The sequence below is a fragment of the Cyrtonyx montezumae genome, unplaced genomic scaffold (assembly GCF_038088225.1).
Source record: "Cyrtonyx montezumae isolate F1298 unplaced genomic scaffold, pur_monq_1.0 scaffold_13, whole genome shotgun sequence".
NCBI lineage: Eukaryota > Metazoa > Chordata > Aves > Galliformes > Odontophoridae > Cyrtonyx > Cyrtonyx montezumae.
Window position 1 is genome coordinate 16,795,560 of NW_027071859.1, and position 19,301 is coordinate 16,814,860.

The 19,301-nt window shown below is 38.8% G+C and overlaps 1 protein-coding gene across 3 annotated transcripts in view; it reads right to left on the minus strand.

Annotated features, from left to right (window-relative positions):
* TRAPPC12 (trafficking protein particle complex subunit 12) overlaps positions 1-19,301 on the minus strand; it is a 43,142-nt gene that overhangs the window by 9,529 nt on the left and 14,312 nt on the right. For all 3 annotated transcript variants that reach the window (XR_010621879.1, XM_065730747.1, XM_065730748.1), the window contains exons 5-7: positions 10,254-10,366; positions 4,932-5,004; positions 1,722-1,795 (exon numbers count right to left, since the gene is read on the minus strand). Coding sequence is in view for 2 of the 3 variants with exons in the window: in XM_065730747.1 (XP_065586819.1) it covers positions 1,722-1,795; positions 4,932-5,004; positions 10,254-10,366 (260 nt within the window). In the remaining variant the exon portion in view is untranslated. The remainder of the gene's footprint in view (positions 1-1,721; positions 1,796-4,931; positions 5,005-10,253; positions 10,367-19,301) is intronic.

Genomic DNA, 19,301 nt, shown 5'->3' on the forward strand with positions numbered 1-19,301 from the left:
TACAGCTGAAATGCAATTTTCTAAATTGATGTCTGTGAGGCCCTAAATAAAACCGACCTTAGGAAGTGTCTGAGTTGCAGTATTTCTGAAGTACCATTTCCAAAAAAGTGCTAACTGGTATTGACAAATGTATTTATATTGCAGGTAGAAAACAGCACTAAAAGGATCCAATCAGAAGATGTGAATGGTGCATGCTCTTGGATTTCACAGTATCACAGATTCATAGAACTGCTCGGGTTGGAAAAGACCTTCAAGATCATCAAGTCCAACTACAAGCAAACCACACTACCCTAACTCTAACAACCCACCACTAAATCATATCCCTGAGCACCACACCCAAATGGATTTTAAACACATTTGGGGATGGTGACTCAACCAGCTCCTTGGGGAGCCCATTCCAGTGCTGAAGGGGAGAGCATGTACATGAGAAGAAAAGCACTAAAAAGTTAGAAAGAAGTCACAGCCGAAAGTGAAATGGAAACAACTTATTGCCAGCGTTTTCTTATTATTGCACTCTGCTGTGTTTGAGATGGCAACTTGTGCTTTTCCACTTGCCTACTGAAAAAGGACAATCCTTAAGAACTGAACCTATGTCAAGTACCTACTTCAAAACAAATGTTTATCGATTCATTAAAATACTTCAGTGTTTAATAGACTATTGCATCTAGTCAAGACAGAAAGCATTTGATTACAATGTAATTACAAGCAGAAATTTCTTTTTTTCCTTAATTTGCACAAAAAGGATACTACATTTCATGTAAGGGAATATTTGGTAACTGTATCTTACCTGAAAAACGTGTGCTTTCTGAGTTACTACAATATTATGAATGGAGCACCAAGGAAACCCAGTTTGGAAAGCAGCTTAGCGAATGTCAGATCTGGCATGACCTTGGGCAATCAAACAACAGGGGGCAGCGAGTGCAAATTGTGCTCTGTGAAGATTATAGTGCTGACAGTATTGCTCTGAGTCTGTGCTGTTAATTAATTTGTGAAGCACAGTTAAGCTCTGCATAACAGCAGTTTGTTGCAAGCCTAGGATGGTGATAAACCTATTTCCCTAAGCATGAGGTGAATGGCAGAAAAGGTTTTATTTCTTCTGCTTGCTGAACACAAGGAGAAGCCTGTGCTCCACCAAATGCACCAAAGGGTCTTAAAGAGGGAGGGGGAGAGAAGAGAGAAACAAAACAAAACAAAACAAAACAGTGGTAGGCAGTTACTTTTCCTTTTATTTCTTTCTTTTTCCTCCCACCTATTGGTAAGGATTTAAACTTGAAAGAAGATATCTTACAGCTGAGATAGGAAGGATGTATTTAGATGTCGTGGATCTCATCATATATGAAGTCTATAGTATTAATAATGCACACAAACAGAGCAACATTCTTAGTGCACACTTTGAAAAAGAGCACATAATTGCTTTTAATTACAGCATTTAGTTAAGTGTTTGAAAAATTCAATTTAAAAATGCAAATTCTCTACTGTTATTGCACACTCTCCAGGATGATTTTGGGAGAAATAAGTAGATAGGTTCCCAAAGAGCATTACTGCAAATAGCTATCTATTAAATAACGCGTTATTAAGTCTAATTAATTCTTCACTATGCAAAGCCTCCAAGTACAGTCAGGTAGTCTTCCCTTATCCAAACACCAGTAATTCTCCCATGCTTTCTCCAACGTGCTATTCTGGAATATACGGTACCTCTGCAGCTGCTGCCACCCACGTACCTTCATCATTAGCAGACAGTTTGCCATGGAGTACATCACCCGGCCCAGACGTGACCTCCACAGCTGAACAGAGGCTGCAAAATAAGAGCAGCTTGTGAATTTGCACAAATAAATTAGAGCTTCTTTTCTGCGATCAATGATTGGTCCAATGAAATACGATTTTGAAAGATCCCCCTCGTTAACATCACCAGGGTTTTAGCCTGGGATCTGTAATTCTCAGCTATGCTGCATCATCAGACAGAAATGCTGCATCTCTCCGAGGGAATTACTGACGTGGCTGCGGGGCCCGTACCCGCTGGCACGATGCAGAGCAGCAGACAGCAGCTCAGCCTTGAGCTCACGCCAACTATTAAGCACTGCGAGAAGCCACGCATCTTCCAATTTAAGAACAAAAGGTGCATAAAAAGATGACACTGGTAATGAGCATCAATTTAAAAACACATCATCTACAGGGCTAAATGTGATAAACTCAAAACTCAAACGAAGCTAATGGCATTTCAGAGCCAAAGCGTGCAGGGTGAGAACTGGGACTATTTGTGCCTTCCTCTGGCTTAGAGCTGTGCAGGAAGAAATCTGCCAAGCCTGTCTGCTTTCCCCACACTCCTGGGGCTTGCAGGCATTAGAAGCTACAGCAGCAGGTTCTTCTCTCCTGGTTTGCACAGACTCCTGATGTTTTAAGACAACAGTTCATAAAGATCCCTATTTTTCTTGATCCATTTCCCTAGATCAGTTATAGAAATATTTCTCTGATCGTCTAAACATCAGGAGCATTCATTCAGTACATTCAGAAAGAAATGGGTCTCAGTCAATCACCAGTCAAGGTCTCTGTAATGATCTGAGGAGGGAAAGGAAAGGGAAAAGAGGTGATTTCTATGAGACTGGCATGACTGAGACCACTCGTCTGTATCCACACTGTAGCCTAGGATGAAAACCACATCAATGCCATTATGGCATTATAAGTAAGAAGAGAATCTGGTGGCATGTCCACTCCTCTTTGCTTCCCATCCTGAAAGCTCCTTTATCACTGGCAGAAGGGGGCTAAGGAAAACCTGCAAAGCAGTAAACAACGTTGAAAACCCAACACCAGTTCACTGTGCAATGCCTGAAAAATGCCTGAAAGCCACTCTGCAGGTCCTTGCAGCTACGCTCACATTCCAAACATTTATTTTTGTTATTTATGGAGGGCTCTGTACTTCATACTGCCATTCATTTCAACAGGAACTGTGTGTGCTAACTTGTAAAACTGGCACCTTATAGAATGAACTACCAGGGGGGTGGTGCAGTGCTCTCTCTCCCTTCCTGTTGAATGAAGAGCTTTGTTTCAGACCGGAGGAGATGTATATAGAGCTGACTGGTGTGGCACCTTCTTACAGTAGTCACTAAGCATAATCCCCATAATGAATTATGGCTGCCTTCAAAGAAATTTCCTAAATTTTGCTCCAGGTCTTGTGTAGAAAAAATAGCAACAAAAACCCCACAATAAAAAATGTTATCAGCCTCTTGTAGCTTCAGATGCAGCCAAGGAGCAGACAGGGAGCAGACCTGGCTGACTTTCACTGACAACAGCAGTCAGCAGTCCCTGCAAATGGAGCAGCTTCAGCAGCCTTGTCCCCAGGCAAAAAGCAGCTGCTGCCTTTCACCCCATCCCTCCTTCTGAGCTCTTCTCAGCTCTGAAGTACTGAAGAGCAGCACTGAAGAGCCAGACACTCACATGTCTGCATGACACGAGATTATGACACAGCTAGGGAAAAAGTTCCCGTGCCCTAAAACAGGATCAGACTCTTGATTTTAAAGACACAGGAAAAAGAGAAGAAAACATCAGGATAGAAAGGACAAACACGAGAGTAGAAAGATAAAAGGAAAATGAGGTAAGCAAACAGATCAGCAGATACAGGGAGAAGAGAACAGATATGGAGTGCTATGCATAAATGTTGAATATCAGATTCTCTCAGATTTCCCTATCTCTTTTTGAGAAGAGCAAATGCTTTTGTGACATACACTGCTCACACATACGTTAACTTTCTTAGGGCATAACTAGATGCTGTTTTAGTGAATTACAATGACACATTAAAAATGCTTTATGTCCAGCCAAACTTGGAGGCCAGAACTTGAAGACAGGACTGCACCACTCCATGCAGTCACACTTTTAGGGAATTGTTTGTAACAAATGATTACTCTGCTAACGGCCGTCCACGGCCACTTCTCATCTCAGAGGCAGACCTTTGCTTCTCACATTCTCCATGCTGTTTCCATGTTTCATGTTATGATGGGAAGAAGATGGTGAGACTTCTTCAGACTGTTAGCAGAAGCTGAATGGTGTGATATTTTTAACGTGCACACTGCCAGGCACTGCAAGTGGTACATCTAATCCATTAACTATGCCTAAAATGTCATCTCGTCTTCAGTTCTTAAGCGCACACAAATTACCTCATTAGTATAAATTCCATTAAAAAGAAAAGATGCTTGGACAACCAATTTATCCAGATGACCTTTATGCAGTAATGTATCCTCCACTACTGAAGTTAAACAGCTAAGACGGAAGGAATAAGAAAAAAAACACCACAATTTCATAAAAAATGATGAAAATAATGTAGACATAGATCAGAAACTGCAGATATAGATTTAGATCTGAAAATAATGCAGATCTGAAACTCGTTTTTAGAAGTGACAGGTTTGCCTCACCAAGTACCATGCTGTGGTGCTGAGATCAGACACCTGGCAACAATAGCCAGTGCATGACAGCAGCACATGTAGAGAAATTCCCTATATTTTAAATATGAGGACAGAGAGGAGCCAATGAGGCAAAGCTGAACGTGAAACAGATCTAGCTGTGACAGTAATCACAGAATCACAAGGGTTGGAAGGGACCTCAAGAGATCATCGAGTCCAACTCCCCTGCCAAAGCAGGTTCCCTACACCAGGTCGCACAGTACACTTCTATACGCAACACTAAAGGATGGCAGCCATGTTGTTTCTTCTAAGCAGGAAAAAAAGAAACTGATTTAGTGCATCAGTTTGATCATGGGTAAAGCTGTGAAATTAATTCCTGCCAATAAAAGTACCAGTGTGTCATTTTAGATGTTGCGTGTGCCATGAGGTAACAAAAATACTGCTTTAACAATGCTGAGGCAGCCTTGTGAAAACGTGTGGCATCTTTAGTCAAGTGATAAAACCATACTGCCTGTGAAAAAATGTTTCAAGAATACATACCTTGTCTGTTCTCCTGTGTAATGTTAGTCATACTTCCATCTTCAGCTAAGCCTTGCTCCAAATTTTCTAGTATCTGTAGTAAATTTTTTAAAGTAACCAAGATGAGTTTAAGCAGTGCTATGTATTAAATGCAAATAATCTACAAATGACAGTCTATAAGAAAACCAATTCAAGCAGGAATGCTTCACCTAGATGCAGTTCAGAATTACTGATCATTACCATAGCTAGATCAATTGCACAAAGAAAGCCATTACATGGTAGAAGGATGTTAGAGTTCAGGTTTATGATACTTACAGAACATTAAGTGTCAGCACACTCAAGGGACATACACATTTTGTTAAACAAAACACGAAATATGTTTCACCAGAGAATGAATGTTAAAGACCAGAAAGAACATCAAATTGATTTTCCGAAGAGAGACATCCTCTCTTGAATCTCCCACCCCAAGTGTGGGCTCTGGTTTCAGAAACAGCTCGCTCCTTTTGTCCTTAATGAAGAACGGTCATATTGCATCTCCCTTCTGAAAATTTGAGTTTTATTGTTTCCCTTTATTTATTATGCATTTTAAATCATTCAAATTGTTGAGTGAATGAAACATTTGCCACACTACTGAGAGAAAGACTGTGTACTTAATGAAGCTTGTACCTTATGCCTTTAAAAAATACGTATATAAAGTTCCATTTGAAATGTAAGTCAACTTTCCATTTCCTAATTCCATTGCAGCTTCTCCAAATCTGTTCTCTTATTCCCACAAAGATTCCATTTGTCTTTCTACAGATCTACAACTTTGGTTGTAGAACTCTGCTTGAGGTTTCCTTCAAAAACCCATTAAAGCCATTGCTATTTAATCAGCCACTGTGGTCAGACAATTAGTGAAATACAAGGCAGATACTCATCTGGGGCTGAGCGTGCTTTCAAAATCAGCTTCCGTGAGGATAAGAAACGATTGTTCTTTTCCACACTAGCAAAACACTCCGGTTATGCTCAGTGGTTTGTAAACAAACACTTAAAAAAACCATAGGAAATACTCAAAAGCAAAAGGAGGCAGAATTCATGTGGCCTCAGACAGTGTGTTGGTGCTTTCTGCAGTGAATGGAGAGCAATCAGGGCCTCCAGGAAGTGAGTTCATGCCATCTTAACGTGGAAAGAAACTGCCCCGAGAGATACCAACTTCTTTTCACAGGCCAGAGTGAAAGCCAGAAGTTAGGTACCATAAACCTAGCTACGAATAATTTAAGAGCTAGGAGAGCCATAGCATGAAATGACTGCAGTTAACCACATGCCAGCTGAGCCAGGGTAATTTTCCTGGTAAGAGCTGTTAACCCACTACAAGTACAAGGTTGCATGATTTTGTGTAAACCTCATCTGTAGAGAGCTAAGCTGCCTTACCTCAAAGTTTGAGAGGCTACAAGCAAACAATTGCACAGACACCACTGTGCAGTTGATAGGTGGCAAATTATGAGATCATTGTGGCGTATCTCTAAGACTGAATGAATCCCAGACCCAATTTAACAGAGTGGAAGCTTGGACAACCCTTAGAACTGAAACACCTAGTGCATAAAAAGGCAACCTGTTAAAGATGCTCATCTTGTCTTCTACAGGCCAAGAACATCCTACCATCTATTTCCCCCCCAAAAACAATCTCTACCTCTTCCCCTGGAAAACATGTAGTGATCAGTCCTCTTTCTCAACAAGACTTGGTGTTCATACTCTTGAAATGGTTTTAATATAACAAGGTGCCTCCAACAATGAAACGTATTTTCTTGTTTAAAAAGACAATAGGTTTGTTTGAGAAAGCCTTTATCTGACAATGCCCTGACTAATATCATCAGAAAAAAAATAATTAGATATTAACATACAATTAGAATACCACATTAAACATTCAGTGATATTACCTGGGGATATCTGGCTGTCACCTCAAGCTCAACGTAATTAAAACAGAACTCGGGGCTGATTTGAGGCTAATTGGTTTATTCCCTAGGTTTTTCTCCTTTTGCCTCTCCTTATGTATTGGAAATCATCTACAGTCTTTCAGTATTTGGGCATTTCCTCGATTTTCCATGAATTGTTTAACAACAACATTAATGATTCAGGTAGTTTCTTAGTGTAAGTTATTTGGGTTAGATGACACGAAATGTTTAATTTTAACAGATATCCTCATCCCGCTTTTCCACAGACAGCAAACTGTTCCACCTAGCTTTATCATACAGTCTATCTCCAAACATCCTTGTTTCAAATATAAAGGCAAACAGCTTTGAACAGTTCTACTATTAACTTTAAGCAAGACCTGTATATGACCTATGGTCTTCTCATGTTTGAAGTACTTATAAACACACACTCATTGGTTTTACTGGCCAGGAATGTTTCACTGAGACTTCTGTTTCATTCCCCATCAATAGACCGTATGCTGCAACCACTCACCTACACACACCAGCATTTGCATTCCAGCCCTCCTGTCCTACATATCTCCTTTTAATAATTTCTTCCTTCTCCCACAGCTTTTCATCAGCATTTGCTTCTTTCTCGAAATAATATTTTTAGGGTCCTCCTGGAATTGTGTGTTTTGGGCATTCAGCCTCATTACTTCTACAAACTCACCAAACAAGGGATCGAGAAACACTTCCCAGGCTGAAATAATACACGAGACACAGAATACCTATGTGTTTGTAGTAACTGAACCAGAACTGGAGGCTGAATGAAAGTAAAGAGTAAAAGCAACCTGTAGTTAAGAAACCAAAAAATTCATCCATCTAAATTAAAACAAAAGAGTTGGAGATATGTGGAGTGTGTGCAGGGAGGGACACAGCTCCTCGTTAAGAAGAGCAGTGGAACTGCAGAGGGAGTGGCAGATGGCAGAGTGGCACAGAAGATTTTTGAAGTTTAGCAAGGATAGCAGTCGCAGGGGCTTTTTCAGGAAGCAAGACTGTTAACCCACCTGCCACTGCTTTACCCAGCTGGTACAGAGAACAGCACACACGCAGTATAAGGGTTAAAATCAAAATAGGTCACCCTGTTGGATGTGTGTAATTTAAGGAGCTTTCCCTCATTCAGCTAGGAAGACAGGCACAAACAAGGGAAGAGATCAGTTCAAGCCTGACTATTGCTCTTCTCACATTCTGGTCTCTGGGTAAGCATTTATTAGCATTCAAATAATTGCATCTATGTTTTAAAATGAACGCCGGAAAAGAATAAAATGTTTTGTGACCTGAATTACTACTGTTAATCTTACTGCTTGGAGTCCATTTATTTCAAGGTAGACTCGTAAGGTCAACAACTCACTGTGGCAATCCACGTAACACAGGACAAAAACAATTCCACTTAATTCCTGCCCTAAACTGTAACAGGCTTTTTGCATTGCAGATTTTTTCATTCCTAAATGTTGAACCTATTGGCAAGAGATGTAAAATATCAGCTCAGGTCACGATCACAAATCTGCAGGGATACTGGAAAAAATAAAGACGTTATCGCCTTTACAGGGAAAACAAAAATGATGCTTTTTATTTCAGCCTCCAATTTGGTTCAGAAACACGAGAGTAGGATGGGGACTGAAGAGACTGAGTTACCAAAATAGCAAAATATAGTTAGGTCTTAAAGTTGAATGGCTAATCAAGCATCTGCAGCACGTGTACAACAAAAAGCAAGAGGAAATTTAGCAGGTTAAAAAGAGGTATCGGATAGGAATAACACAATCACGTTAAGGAAGAGAAACAAAATAGGAAGACAAATTTTCTTACGATAAGAATGCATTAGCATTAGCCTGGAATAGCTTCCCAGGGGAAGTGGCCTCAGCTCCACAGGCTGGCTCATTAAAAACTGGAAAACAACCTTGTATTGCACAGAGACAGACTAGGTGAGCTAATAGGTCTTTTCTCTCTCTCAGTTTTTATGACTCCAAGATGATCTCATTTACATAATGACTATTCCTATGCCCTTCTGTAAATAAGGATGACCGAAGATTATTTTTCCACTTTTTAAAGCAGGGAAGTAAAACACTAGAGGTTTTTGGTTGAAAGCTCCCCAATTAATTCTGTTACAACCCCAATGGTTCCCAGGTGTCATATATAAATATTAAGATTAATGTGTACATTCTTTATATTATTTTCTTGGTTATGCCATGGGTTTTCATAAGCATTATGTGCCTTATTCTTAAACATTCCAGGTGAGATCTTGTTCATTAGAGAAATAGTATTTCATAAAAAAAATCAAAAGCATATATCTGAACAACGGGTTTTTCAGATTACCCCCACATGACTTGGAATGGCTAAATTATCACCAACTATCTTTTAAAAATATCTTTTTATTTACAAGCTGTCCTTTTTCACTCTCGTTTCTCTAGCAGACTTTTAAAACAAAGAAAAAAAAATCCTAAAACCAAGCTCACCATTTTGATTTATATTCTCAAATGATTGCCGTCTCCAAAACCAGCTGGTTTTGAAGGATGGAGCTGAGGTTTTGATCATTCCTGTACTTCATTCTTCTGAGCCTGGAGTACCATCTAAGACACCCAGAATAAAAAAGACATGGAGCTGTTGGAGCAGGTCCAGACAAGGGCTGTAAATACGATCAGAGAGCTGGCACACCTCTCCTATGAAGAAAGGCTGAGGGAGAGGGGCTTGTTCAGTCTGAGAGGAGATGGCTCCAGGGAGATCTTACAGTGGCCTTAAAGGTGTCTATGTGAAAACTAGGAAGTGACTCTTTATATGTAGTGATATTACAAGAGTATAGTGACAGGACAAGGAGTAACAATTTTAACCTAAAAAAAGGTAGCCTTAGACAGAAAGAAGAAATTATTTACTGTGAAGAGTGGTGAGGCACTGGAACTGGTTGCCCAGAGAAGCTGTGGATGCCCCATCTGTGGAGGCGTTCATGGCCAGGATGGATGGGGCCCTGGGCAGCCTGATCTGGTGGTTGCCAACCTTGTCAACAGCAGGGGTTTGTAACTAGACGATCTTTAAAGTCCTTTCCATCTCAAAACATCTCATGATTTTATGATTAACAACTGTTCTGAGCTAGATAGATGCTGCTGAGTGAGGAAATAAACCCTCCTACTTGTCCTTGACTATGCCTGCATGCTGTCCTCTGCGTCCTGTCTGGCAAAAAGTAAGAAAACAAGAGAACTCTGCTTTCCATTGTCCTGTCAAGCAAAGGAGAGAAGGATGCTGTATCATAAAACAGAAGTGTCTTAATTATTTCTATTAATGAGCTCCTTATTTGTATCAAGATGGAATCAAAAATGTCATAGTTGAAACAGTGCTCTTTGCAAGGAAAAGAAAACATATTTCCGAAATATTAAGAAATGTCAGTGCACAGAGAAGCTGTTACCTTGGTGCAGATTATCTTCATACTGTGCAGTCTATCAAGTGATTCCTGAGGATTACCGAGGTACTGAGGAAGTTCAGCATGTAAAATCCGCATGGAGAAAGGAACCATGGAACCTAGAATCATCATTGACTTCATTAGATGTGTTCGCTGTAAGGAGCAGTGCACAATTTGCTTACATCACAAAGGTATTTCTCACAAGCACAGATGACACAAAGTCTATTTTACCATCATATTACTTTCTGTTCCCAATGAAAGAAGAGAAAATAACAACCTTTTTTCTAGCTATAACATTATTTAAATACTTTCTAAATGATACATATTTTAAGTGTGTAAACACAAACGTAACCACTAATAAGAAGGCAACAAAGAAGTGTACCTCATCCAAATTTTCATAAACTACAATATATGTGGAAGTAAAATGTTTAGTAAAGAACATTAATGATTACGTGTATCTTACACTTAATGCAAAAGAATGAAGGTGGAGTTGCAGGCCTCAGTATTAGGCTAAAAAGTCATAAAACACGGCATGCAAAAGCACTTACACACTTAGGATAACAGAACTGTGGTAATTTTAATATTAGTTTGCTTTAGTATTTATTATTCCATTTACCAAACACAATTCTCTTGGAGGTTTACAAGCATCCTGGCTGACTTCAGTTTTAGGAACTTAAAGGAATCCCAGTCCTTTGCTTTTCAGATAACTGCATATCCTTGACACAGCAAATAACGTTGAACACGATCATAAACTGCTACTAACAGAAACAGAAACACCCCAACAACAACAACAACAAACAAAACAGGAGCAAGTATAATTGGGGAAAAAAGCCATGCAAAATAGCATGCTACTGTTGTAATATTTTAATGTAATACATTTGCTTACTTTAGACATATTCTAAGGGGATTTCTTTCTCAACTCACCTCTTGCCTCATCTTTTCTCACAAATAGGACTCAGGAGCTTTTTAAAAAGATTTTTGCACCTGTTCTTAACGGGCTTATATGTCAAAGAGGTAAATGCTATGTACAGTGAATAACTGCCTCTAGACATTTTTGAAAGGTTGACAAAATTTTCATCACAAACCTCTTTCACTAATTATGACCTTCAGAGTACGCCAATTACATCTACATAAATTCCCTTTTTCCACAGCTAACAATTCCCAGTGGCTTCCATGCCCGCTGTGTTCCCTTAAGGAAGTACACACAAGTAGCATGCATCATCGTATGTGGAACAGAGATTAAGAAAACAAAACTGCCTTTCTTTTTAGGTAAATTAAAAAGATTACTGAAGGAGTAACAATGAAGGTTAACTATTTTATGTATTTATCTTCACTTGTAACTAGCATGACGTAAGTGAAGGTACGGTCTGTGTGTATGAGTGTGTAATGGAGGGGGGGCAGCAAAGGAAAGTATAGCAAAAGTAGAGTAAATTCTGAGCCAGAACACCAAGGAAAAATTGCTTTGTGGATGCAAGCTGTGAACCTACACTGTAAATCTATGGAAGCAACCTTGACCTCACGCTTGTTACCTTCACTGCCACACCTCTTGTTGACCAAGCTCTACTTCTATCATCAAACAATAATCCTGCTAGTAAGCAATGCCCAAATCCAGCTATTTTGGTACTATTCTTCAAGACAAAGTAGATTTAATATACTGCTAACACACAAATATGCATATATTGCTCTACTTTGCAAGATTTCTACGTAAAAGGTAAAAACAGTTTTGTTCAAGTAGCAAAGCTCTGGGTAATGTGATATGTAGAATGTAAAGAATCTTAAGTTTTAGCAACCTTTTTTTATTAATGATGTGTTCTAGCATTCTCAACTCTCAAAAAGACTAAAACGTTTCACTGTGTTGTAAAATGTGGCAAAAGGTCAACTCAATAAACACTCATACAGAAAACGTGAGTTGATAACAGAACAGCTTAACATACAGATAAATTAATATTTAATGGAGTGCAGATGAAATGTATCACATTATCCATTTTAATAAAATTTATGCTTTTTTTTTTTTTTGTAAAGCACTTTTTGAGATTGTGTATTTTGCGAAGTACTGATCTTATATACTGCTGAATTAAGCCATATGATTATGACCCAGGTAATGGAAAGGAATAACCCATTATCAACTACATCACCCAAACTGGTGCCAGAGGATGTGAGAATAATACATGGAACTCCAGACCAACTGGACATCACAAGAATCTGATTTATTCCCTACAGAAACTAAGACCTCAGCTGTGGTAAGAATTCAGAACTGTGTCATCTCTTATCATTTCTGAACCACCAAATACTTCTTTTTAAAGTATGTGACCAAAAAGCATTCCACTGTGCTCCTCAGTTCGTATGTCGAGTATGATGAGAGGTCTCACCAAGCAAAACCACAAAGAAGTTGACCCACACTGAAAATGGCAGACAGCGTAGTGATGTTTCAAACTAGTTATGACTGTTTCATAGAGCAGGAATCCATTTCTAGAATCCATTTCTTCTTTTTCTTTTTAAAATCGTGACATAACTAGTACCCTGTATGTAATGTTGCTCTAAGCATCCACCATATCCAACCAGTGAACTTCTGTTGCTTACTGTTTGAGAGGCCGCTGAAATTTTATTTAACACCATTTCTCTCTTCTTCCCCAGTTTCCTTATAATCCCTCTGAATAGCAGAATATTATATCAGAGAAGGCACAAAACTGTTCTGCATGCCAGCACAAAAGTGTGGAAATGGGAAAATAAAAAAAACAAAAACTTCCACTGTTCTCATCTCCAAGTAAGCTCCATTTTAGTTAAATTATATAAGGTATGGATTATGCACCTAATTTAGTTCATATGTTAGTAAGGTGAATTATCAGTTAAAAAGAGTGATCTTAAATTTACTTTAGATTTAGTAAAGCTTTTGGTTAAGTAGTACTTTTTAAAGAGTTGATAACTCTACACAGACCTCTAAGGAAAAACTACACAGCATTTATATAATAACATCCATTCATCAAAATAATTCTATTGCTTCCGGTTCCAGCTCTGCAAAAACTAGGAAAAACAAAACAAAAAACCAAACCAAAACAAAAAAAAACCATAAAAGCATACCTGTGTATTCTATCACTGTATTGCTTATATCTTTTATTGTACTCTTATTACTGTATTCAGAGAAAGATCAGCCAGTTACCAAAAACCTTTTCAGAAGGTGCATGATTACGAACCTTTGCTATCAAAGGACTCAGCAAGGTGACCTTTGTGTGCACCATGGTGGAAGAGAACACTGAGCACAATGGGTTTGAAAAAAAAGCTCAGCAGTTTCATGGGGTGAATGGGAATTGAAAAAGGCAAAGGTAAACCATAATGGGACTCTTGTGTATCTTCACCAGTGCCTCTTCAGTTCAGTGATAAAATGGAAAGAGCAATCAAATAAAAGTGCTGACTTTAACACTTTAATTTAAGAAGCTAACAGATCTCCTAAGAATCAACAATACTTCAATTTGTTGTTCTATAATACTATTATATCATGTGGCATGCTATCATGGCACAGGCACATCTTTTGGCCTCTGTTCTGCTTAAAAGACAACTGGAGAGATCTACTCTGTTGTTAAAAATATGTATTAAAGAGAGAGAAAGAAAGAAACTGCACCCAAATCTACCAAAACACAGCTTGCACACTGTCTTGCAAGGCACAGAAGTTGATCCTACAAGACGATAGCAGTATTTCTTTTCCTCTTCCACCTCCTTTTCTGATCCTGAGAAAGACAATTTGCTCATCTTATTTAGCGAAGAGAAGAAATTCAAGGGCAAGAGTGCAAACCCCTTTCTAAGATTCTAATCGGTCAAGTAGAACATAAATCTTTTCCTGCAACTAACACAGAAAAGGAAGAAAAAGTTAACAGATGAAACAATAATATACATATCAAAGAGATTGTTATGATGGGAATGGATGCATTCCGTATGGAAGGAGCAGATCATAAACCATGTCTGAGATTTTATAAAACATCATCTAGTTAACGAGAGAACAATCAGGAAGAGGTATGTCATTTGTTGATGACCCTAGCAGATCAATAACAACAGTGTTATGAAGGTCAAAAGGGAAAGCTGTGTAATTCAGTACAAAATTTAATTAAAAAGCAGATGAACAGCGGGGAGAAAAACTATACTTGCTTCAGTAGACACAGTCACATTGGAAACAAACAAAACAAGAAAGAAAGATTGAGTGTGTAAACACCGAGCTATAACAGAAATAAATGTGCTTACCAGATTAAGTAATTTGAGGGGAAAAAATAATGTTATATTGTGTGGAAGTTTTTTCACCTGCTTGGTTTCTGTTTAGGTCACATAATTAAGGCACACAGTGTAACACAAATTTCTTTGCAAAATGTTCCTGTGTAAGTGCACATGTAATACATGAAATAGCCTACTGAGGTTAATAGGATTTTGGCATGGGCTGACATTTGCAAGACTACTTTAAACTGAAACTTCTACTCTATTTTACTCAATACTTAATTAAGCAAGGCAACACAAAATATTTTAAACAAGCTGAATATCCTGCAATTAAAATCTTTACTTGTAACTACTGGAGAATGGATTTTTGCTCTTTTTCATACCCCCAATCTCTAACATCGACTTATATAGCAAAACCATATTGGCAGAGTATAGGTGATTTCAACAAAGGCACTACTCTGCCATACACCTCATAAGAGGAGTTGTAAGTGTGATGATCTAGTGACCTAATCATTAATGAAAATTAAGCTTACAAATCCAGATTCGACAGAATATTTGGTTACTATTTTTTTTATTAGTTTCATTCTAGAAAGATGAAGAAGAGATTGGAGCCTAAATGTTTTTAGCCACTGAAAGAAAATGTTTTTAACATTTTATATAAAATTACACATTTCCATATACTTTGAAGTTTAAGTGCATGCAATCTAAAAGTAAAAAGATATTCTGAATTAAAATTCGGTTTTGAAAATCTTCAAAAATATTTTTTCAGTAATCTGGAGTTGTTATTTACTCTGAAGCAAGGAATACTTAAGAGAAACAATATATAAAAAAGCTAAAAAAAGCGAAATAAAAAGTGGAATAGTTGCCTTATCACAAAGGAATTGTCCTTGCGCCCTTACCCACTCAAGAATGTATTCAGGCAGAACTGTGAAATGAGATACTTAGTCCCTTTTAAGGACTAACTCTATAAAGCTGGTACTGCCTATAATGAGACTATGTAGCCTAAGGAAGGAAAGCACAATTAAATATTTTAGCAGTACTCTATGCTCTTAAGATTATACATATATTTCTTAATTCTAAACTATCTATATTGTCTTAGAAGAAATAGCGTTTGCAAGTTTGACTACTCTGAATACCCATCTGGAACCACAACACTTGAGTAGCATTAATTCAATCTGTATTAGCCAATTTCATAGCTGGAAGGTAAGTATGGATCAACAGAACAGCACATTTAAAGACACTGATGAGATGTACAAGGAAACTACTCCACATCACCATTACGTGCCATAAATATTAAAACCATTAAGCTCAGAAAAAATATGACCTCGTGTCTCAGTTCATATTTCAGTTGAACATACCAACCCCGACCATTATCTGATCACCTGAGAGGAAAATAAGGTCAGAGGTGCTTGGAATCAGCCTGCTGGTTGTACGTATCTTACATAAAAACACTGTCATTAAGATGTGGAACAGCTATCGAATCTTCCTTATACAGCTCTGTGTGGGGAGGGGGAGAGAGAGATGTTTCCCAGGGATGGAAGTGAGATTAAGCACTTCTGTTCTGGCTAGCAGTAAACTATGCAGTACCAAGTTACAGATAAAGGAATTTACTACAAATGCATCGCTAACAAGCTAATTTAAATAATACAATAGACATAAATCATTCACATATTTTGGCTGAAATACATTATTATGAATCCAAAATCCACTGATGTTTGGTAGATTCAACATTTTGACTCATGGTATATAAATGGAGTAAGCACTTAAAAAAAAAACAATTTAAGGAATGAGACTATAGACAGAATCCATGTACACAATGATTCTAGTACATATACAATTTTGCATCATTTCTTTATATTCAAAATATCCATACTATGGGATGTAATAAATTAATAGGTTTTTTTGTGATTTCTATGCTTAAAGTAAGGAAAGCTTATATATTTGAGCTTCTTATAGCAGCAAACATAGCCCTTTATCTATTCAACTCAGAGGAGCTTACACCTCTAAGAGTTTAAATTCCAGGTAAGAGTAGGCGGTGTTGAAGATGTTCTTGTATCAATTCAACTTAACAAGGTGAACAGTGTTGACTTAATTTTCCTCTGAAGCTCTCCCAGGTCTCTTTTCTCTTCCTTTTGGCAATACTACCAGCTTCTCTTACTGTCCTGACATTTTATAAAGCATCTGTAGCCATACTGTGCACTGATTCCACTTCTTTTTTCTTTATCAAATATTTTAAAAAACCTTCTACAGTCTCTTCCTTTTGTCATCTCTGTCATTTATAAGTGTGCAACGTTCTGGGAGGGCAGGGGTGAAATACTGTGATCCTGGTATTAGCAAGCGAAAGTAGTTAATTCACTCTTCAATCTTTCCTACTTGATCCAGAGATTAAACCAGTCTTACTTCCTAGTAGGATCTTAAAGTTGCTCGGTTATGGATTTAAATCTTCCAAATTCCATTTTCTCTGTTCCCTATATTTAACTTTTTCTGCTTTCTCTTACTTGCAAACCTGTTTCTTCCACCAGTACATATGTCTCCACTAATTTGTTTGCTAATCTAGGGAATATTTTTCCGTATATATTTATATATATCTAAAAAAAGTACTGCAGTCTTTGAAATTTGTATCTGTGGCATAATTTGAATGAGAGTGTAATTTTATAGCAGTTAAAAGGCAGCCACTGCTCATCAAATCTGTCAGGAAGGAAGGATCAGCCCTATTGTTAACAGTGAGAATTCCTGCTAGCCAGTCTTGCATTTTCAAGATTTTCTAGGTAGGAATTCCAAGCAGAAAAAAAAGGAAACTGTAGTTTGGTGAATATAGTCACCCAATTCTCTGCCTGACTGCAAGAATTATTAATGATTGCATTTTGTATCAGATTAAAACATCAAAAGTAACTGTTTGGAGTGAGCACAGTAGCCATTTTCTCAACAGTAAGCATCTGACCAGCGACAATTGGAAGAAAAGGAGGTTATCAGGAGTAGCCAGCATGGGTTCACCAAGGGGAGGTCATGCTCGACCAACCTGGTGGCCTTCTATGATGTTGTCACTGGCTGGGTGGATGGGGGGAGGGCGGTGGATGTAGTCTACCTTGATTTCAGCAAGGCATTTGATATTGTCCCTCATGACATCCTTATAACAAAGCTAAGGAAGTGTGGGATAGACAAGTGGACAGTAAAGTGGGTTGAGAACTGGCTGACTGGCAGAGCGCAGAGGGTTATTGTTGGCAGTGCAGAGTCCGGTTGGAGGCCTGTGACCAGAGGTGAACCCCAGGGGTCCGTGCTGGGTCCAGTCTTGTTCAACATCTTCATCAATGTCCTTGATGAGGGGATAGTGGCCACTCTCTGCTGATGATATGAAGTTGGGAGGATTGGCTGACATGCCTGAAGGCTGTGCTGCCATTCAGCAAGACCTGGACAGGCTGGAGAGCTGGGCAGTCAGAAACTGGATGAAATTTAACAAAAGTAAGTGTAGAGTCTCGCACCTAGGGAGGAATAATTGCATACACCAGTACAGACTGGGGGATGAGCTGCTGGAGAGGAGCTCTGTAGAGAGGGACCTGCGTGTCCTGAAGGACAACAGGTTGACCACAAGCCAGCAGTGTGCTCTTGTGGCCAAGAGGGCCAGTGGCATTCTGGGACACACAAAAAAAAAAGAGCATGGCCAGCAGGTCAAGGGAGGTGATCCTCCCCCTCTACTCTGCCCTGCTGAGGCCTCATCTGGAGTACTGTGTCCAGTTCTGGGCTCCCCAGTATAAAAAAAGACAGGGATCTCTTGGAAAGAGTCCAGCACAGGGCCACAAAGATGGTGAAGGGCCTGGAGGATCTCCCCTATGAAGAAAGGCTAAGTGAACTGGGTCTCTTTAGCTTTGAGAAAAAGACTGAGAGGGGACCTGATCCAGCTTTATAAATATTTGAGGTGTGGGGGACAAAGTGGCGAGGCCAGACTCTTTTCAGCAGTGTGTGGAGACAGGACAAGGGGAAACGGACAGAAACTGCAGCACAGGAGGTTCTGCATGAATGTGTGCAAGAACTTCTTTACGGTGAGGGTGACGGAGCACTGGCACAGCTGCACAGGGGGGTTGTGGGGTCTCCTCTGGAGTTATTCAAGACCCGCCTGGACGCCTACCTGTGTGACCTGGTGTAGGGAACCTGCTTTGGCAGGGGGTTGAACTCGATGATCTCTTGAGGTCCCTTCCAACCCCTATGATTCTGTGATTCCATGATCTGGAGGAAGGGGGAAGGGGGAGTCACTGCTGTATTGGCTTTTTTTGCACAGAAAGCTTAAACTTGGTTTGTAGCGTACACACAACCTCATTTCTGGAAATCAATTGCAGAGAGAAGGAAAAAAAATCTGATTTCACTTTTAAAAAGAATTTATTAATACTTGATAATCAATAGATACTTAGGTCAGGAACTCATGTCTTAAATTGCTTCCTGCACATCTCTGCTGGACTCTTTGGGGTATATACAGTAGGACTTCTGTTGTCATACTCATGACCCATGGCTTGCAAAATTCTTTTTAGGATTCTATCTTTTGATTTATAAAGTCTGTTCCACTTTTATTCATATCCTTTGCTTCTGTGTTCCTTATGATACTTTATAAACTCTCTCATATGACCTACCAGCTAATCTAACATGCCCATTCCACTGATAATGCCTGTGTGTTTCTGAAAGAGCCAAGGATTTAAAAGAAGCATTAAAATGCTATTTCATTTTTTATGAGATAATTTGGACTTGTTTCTGGTTAATAGACCAGTAAGTTACAGAAAAGTTAATGCTACCAAAATGAGTGTTCTAATAGCTACAATAATTGAGAATAACTTAAGAACTGAAAAAAAAAAAAAAAAGAAATGTGTACAA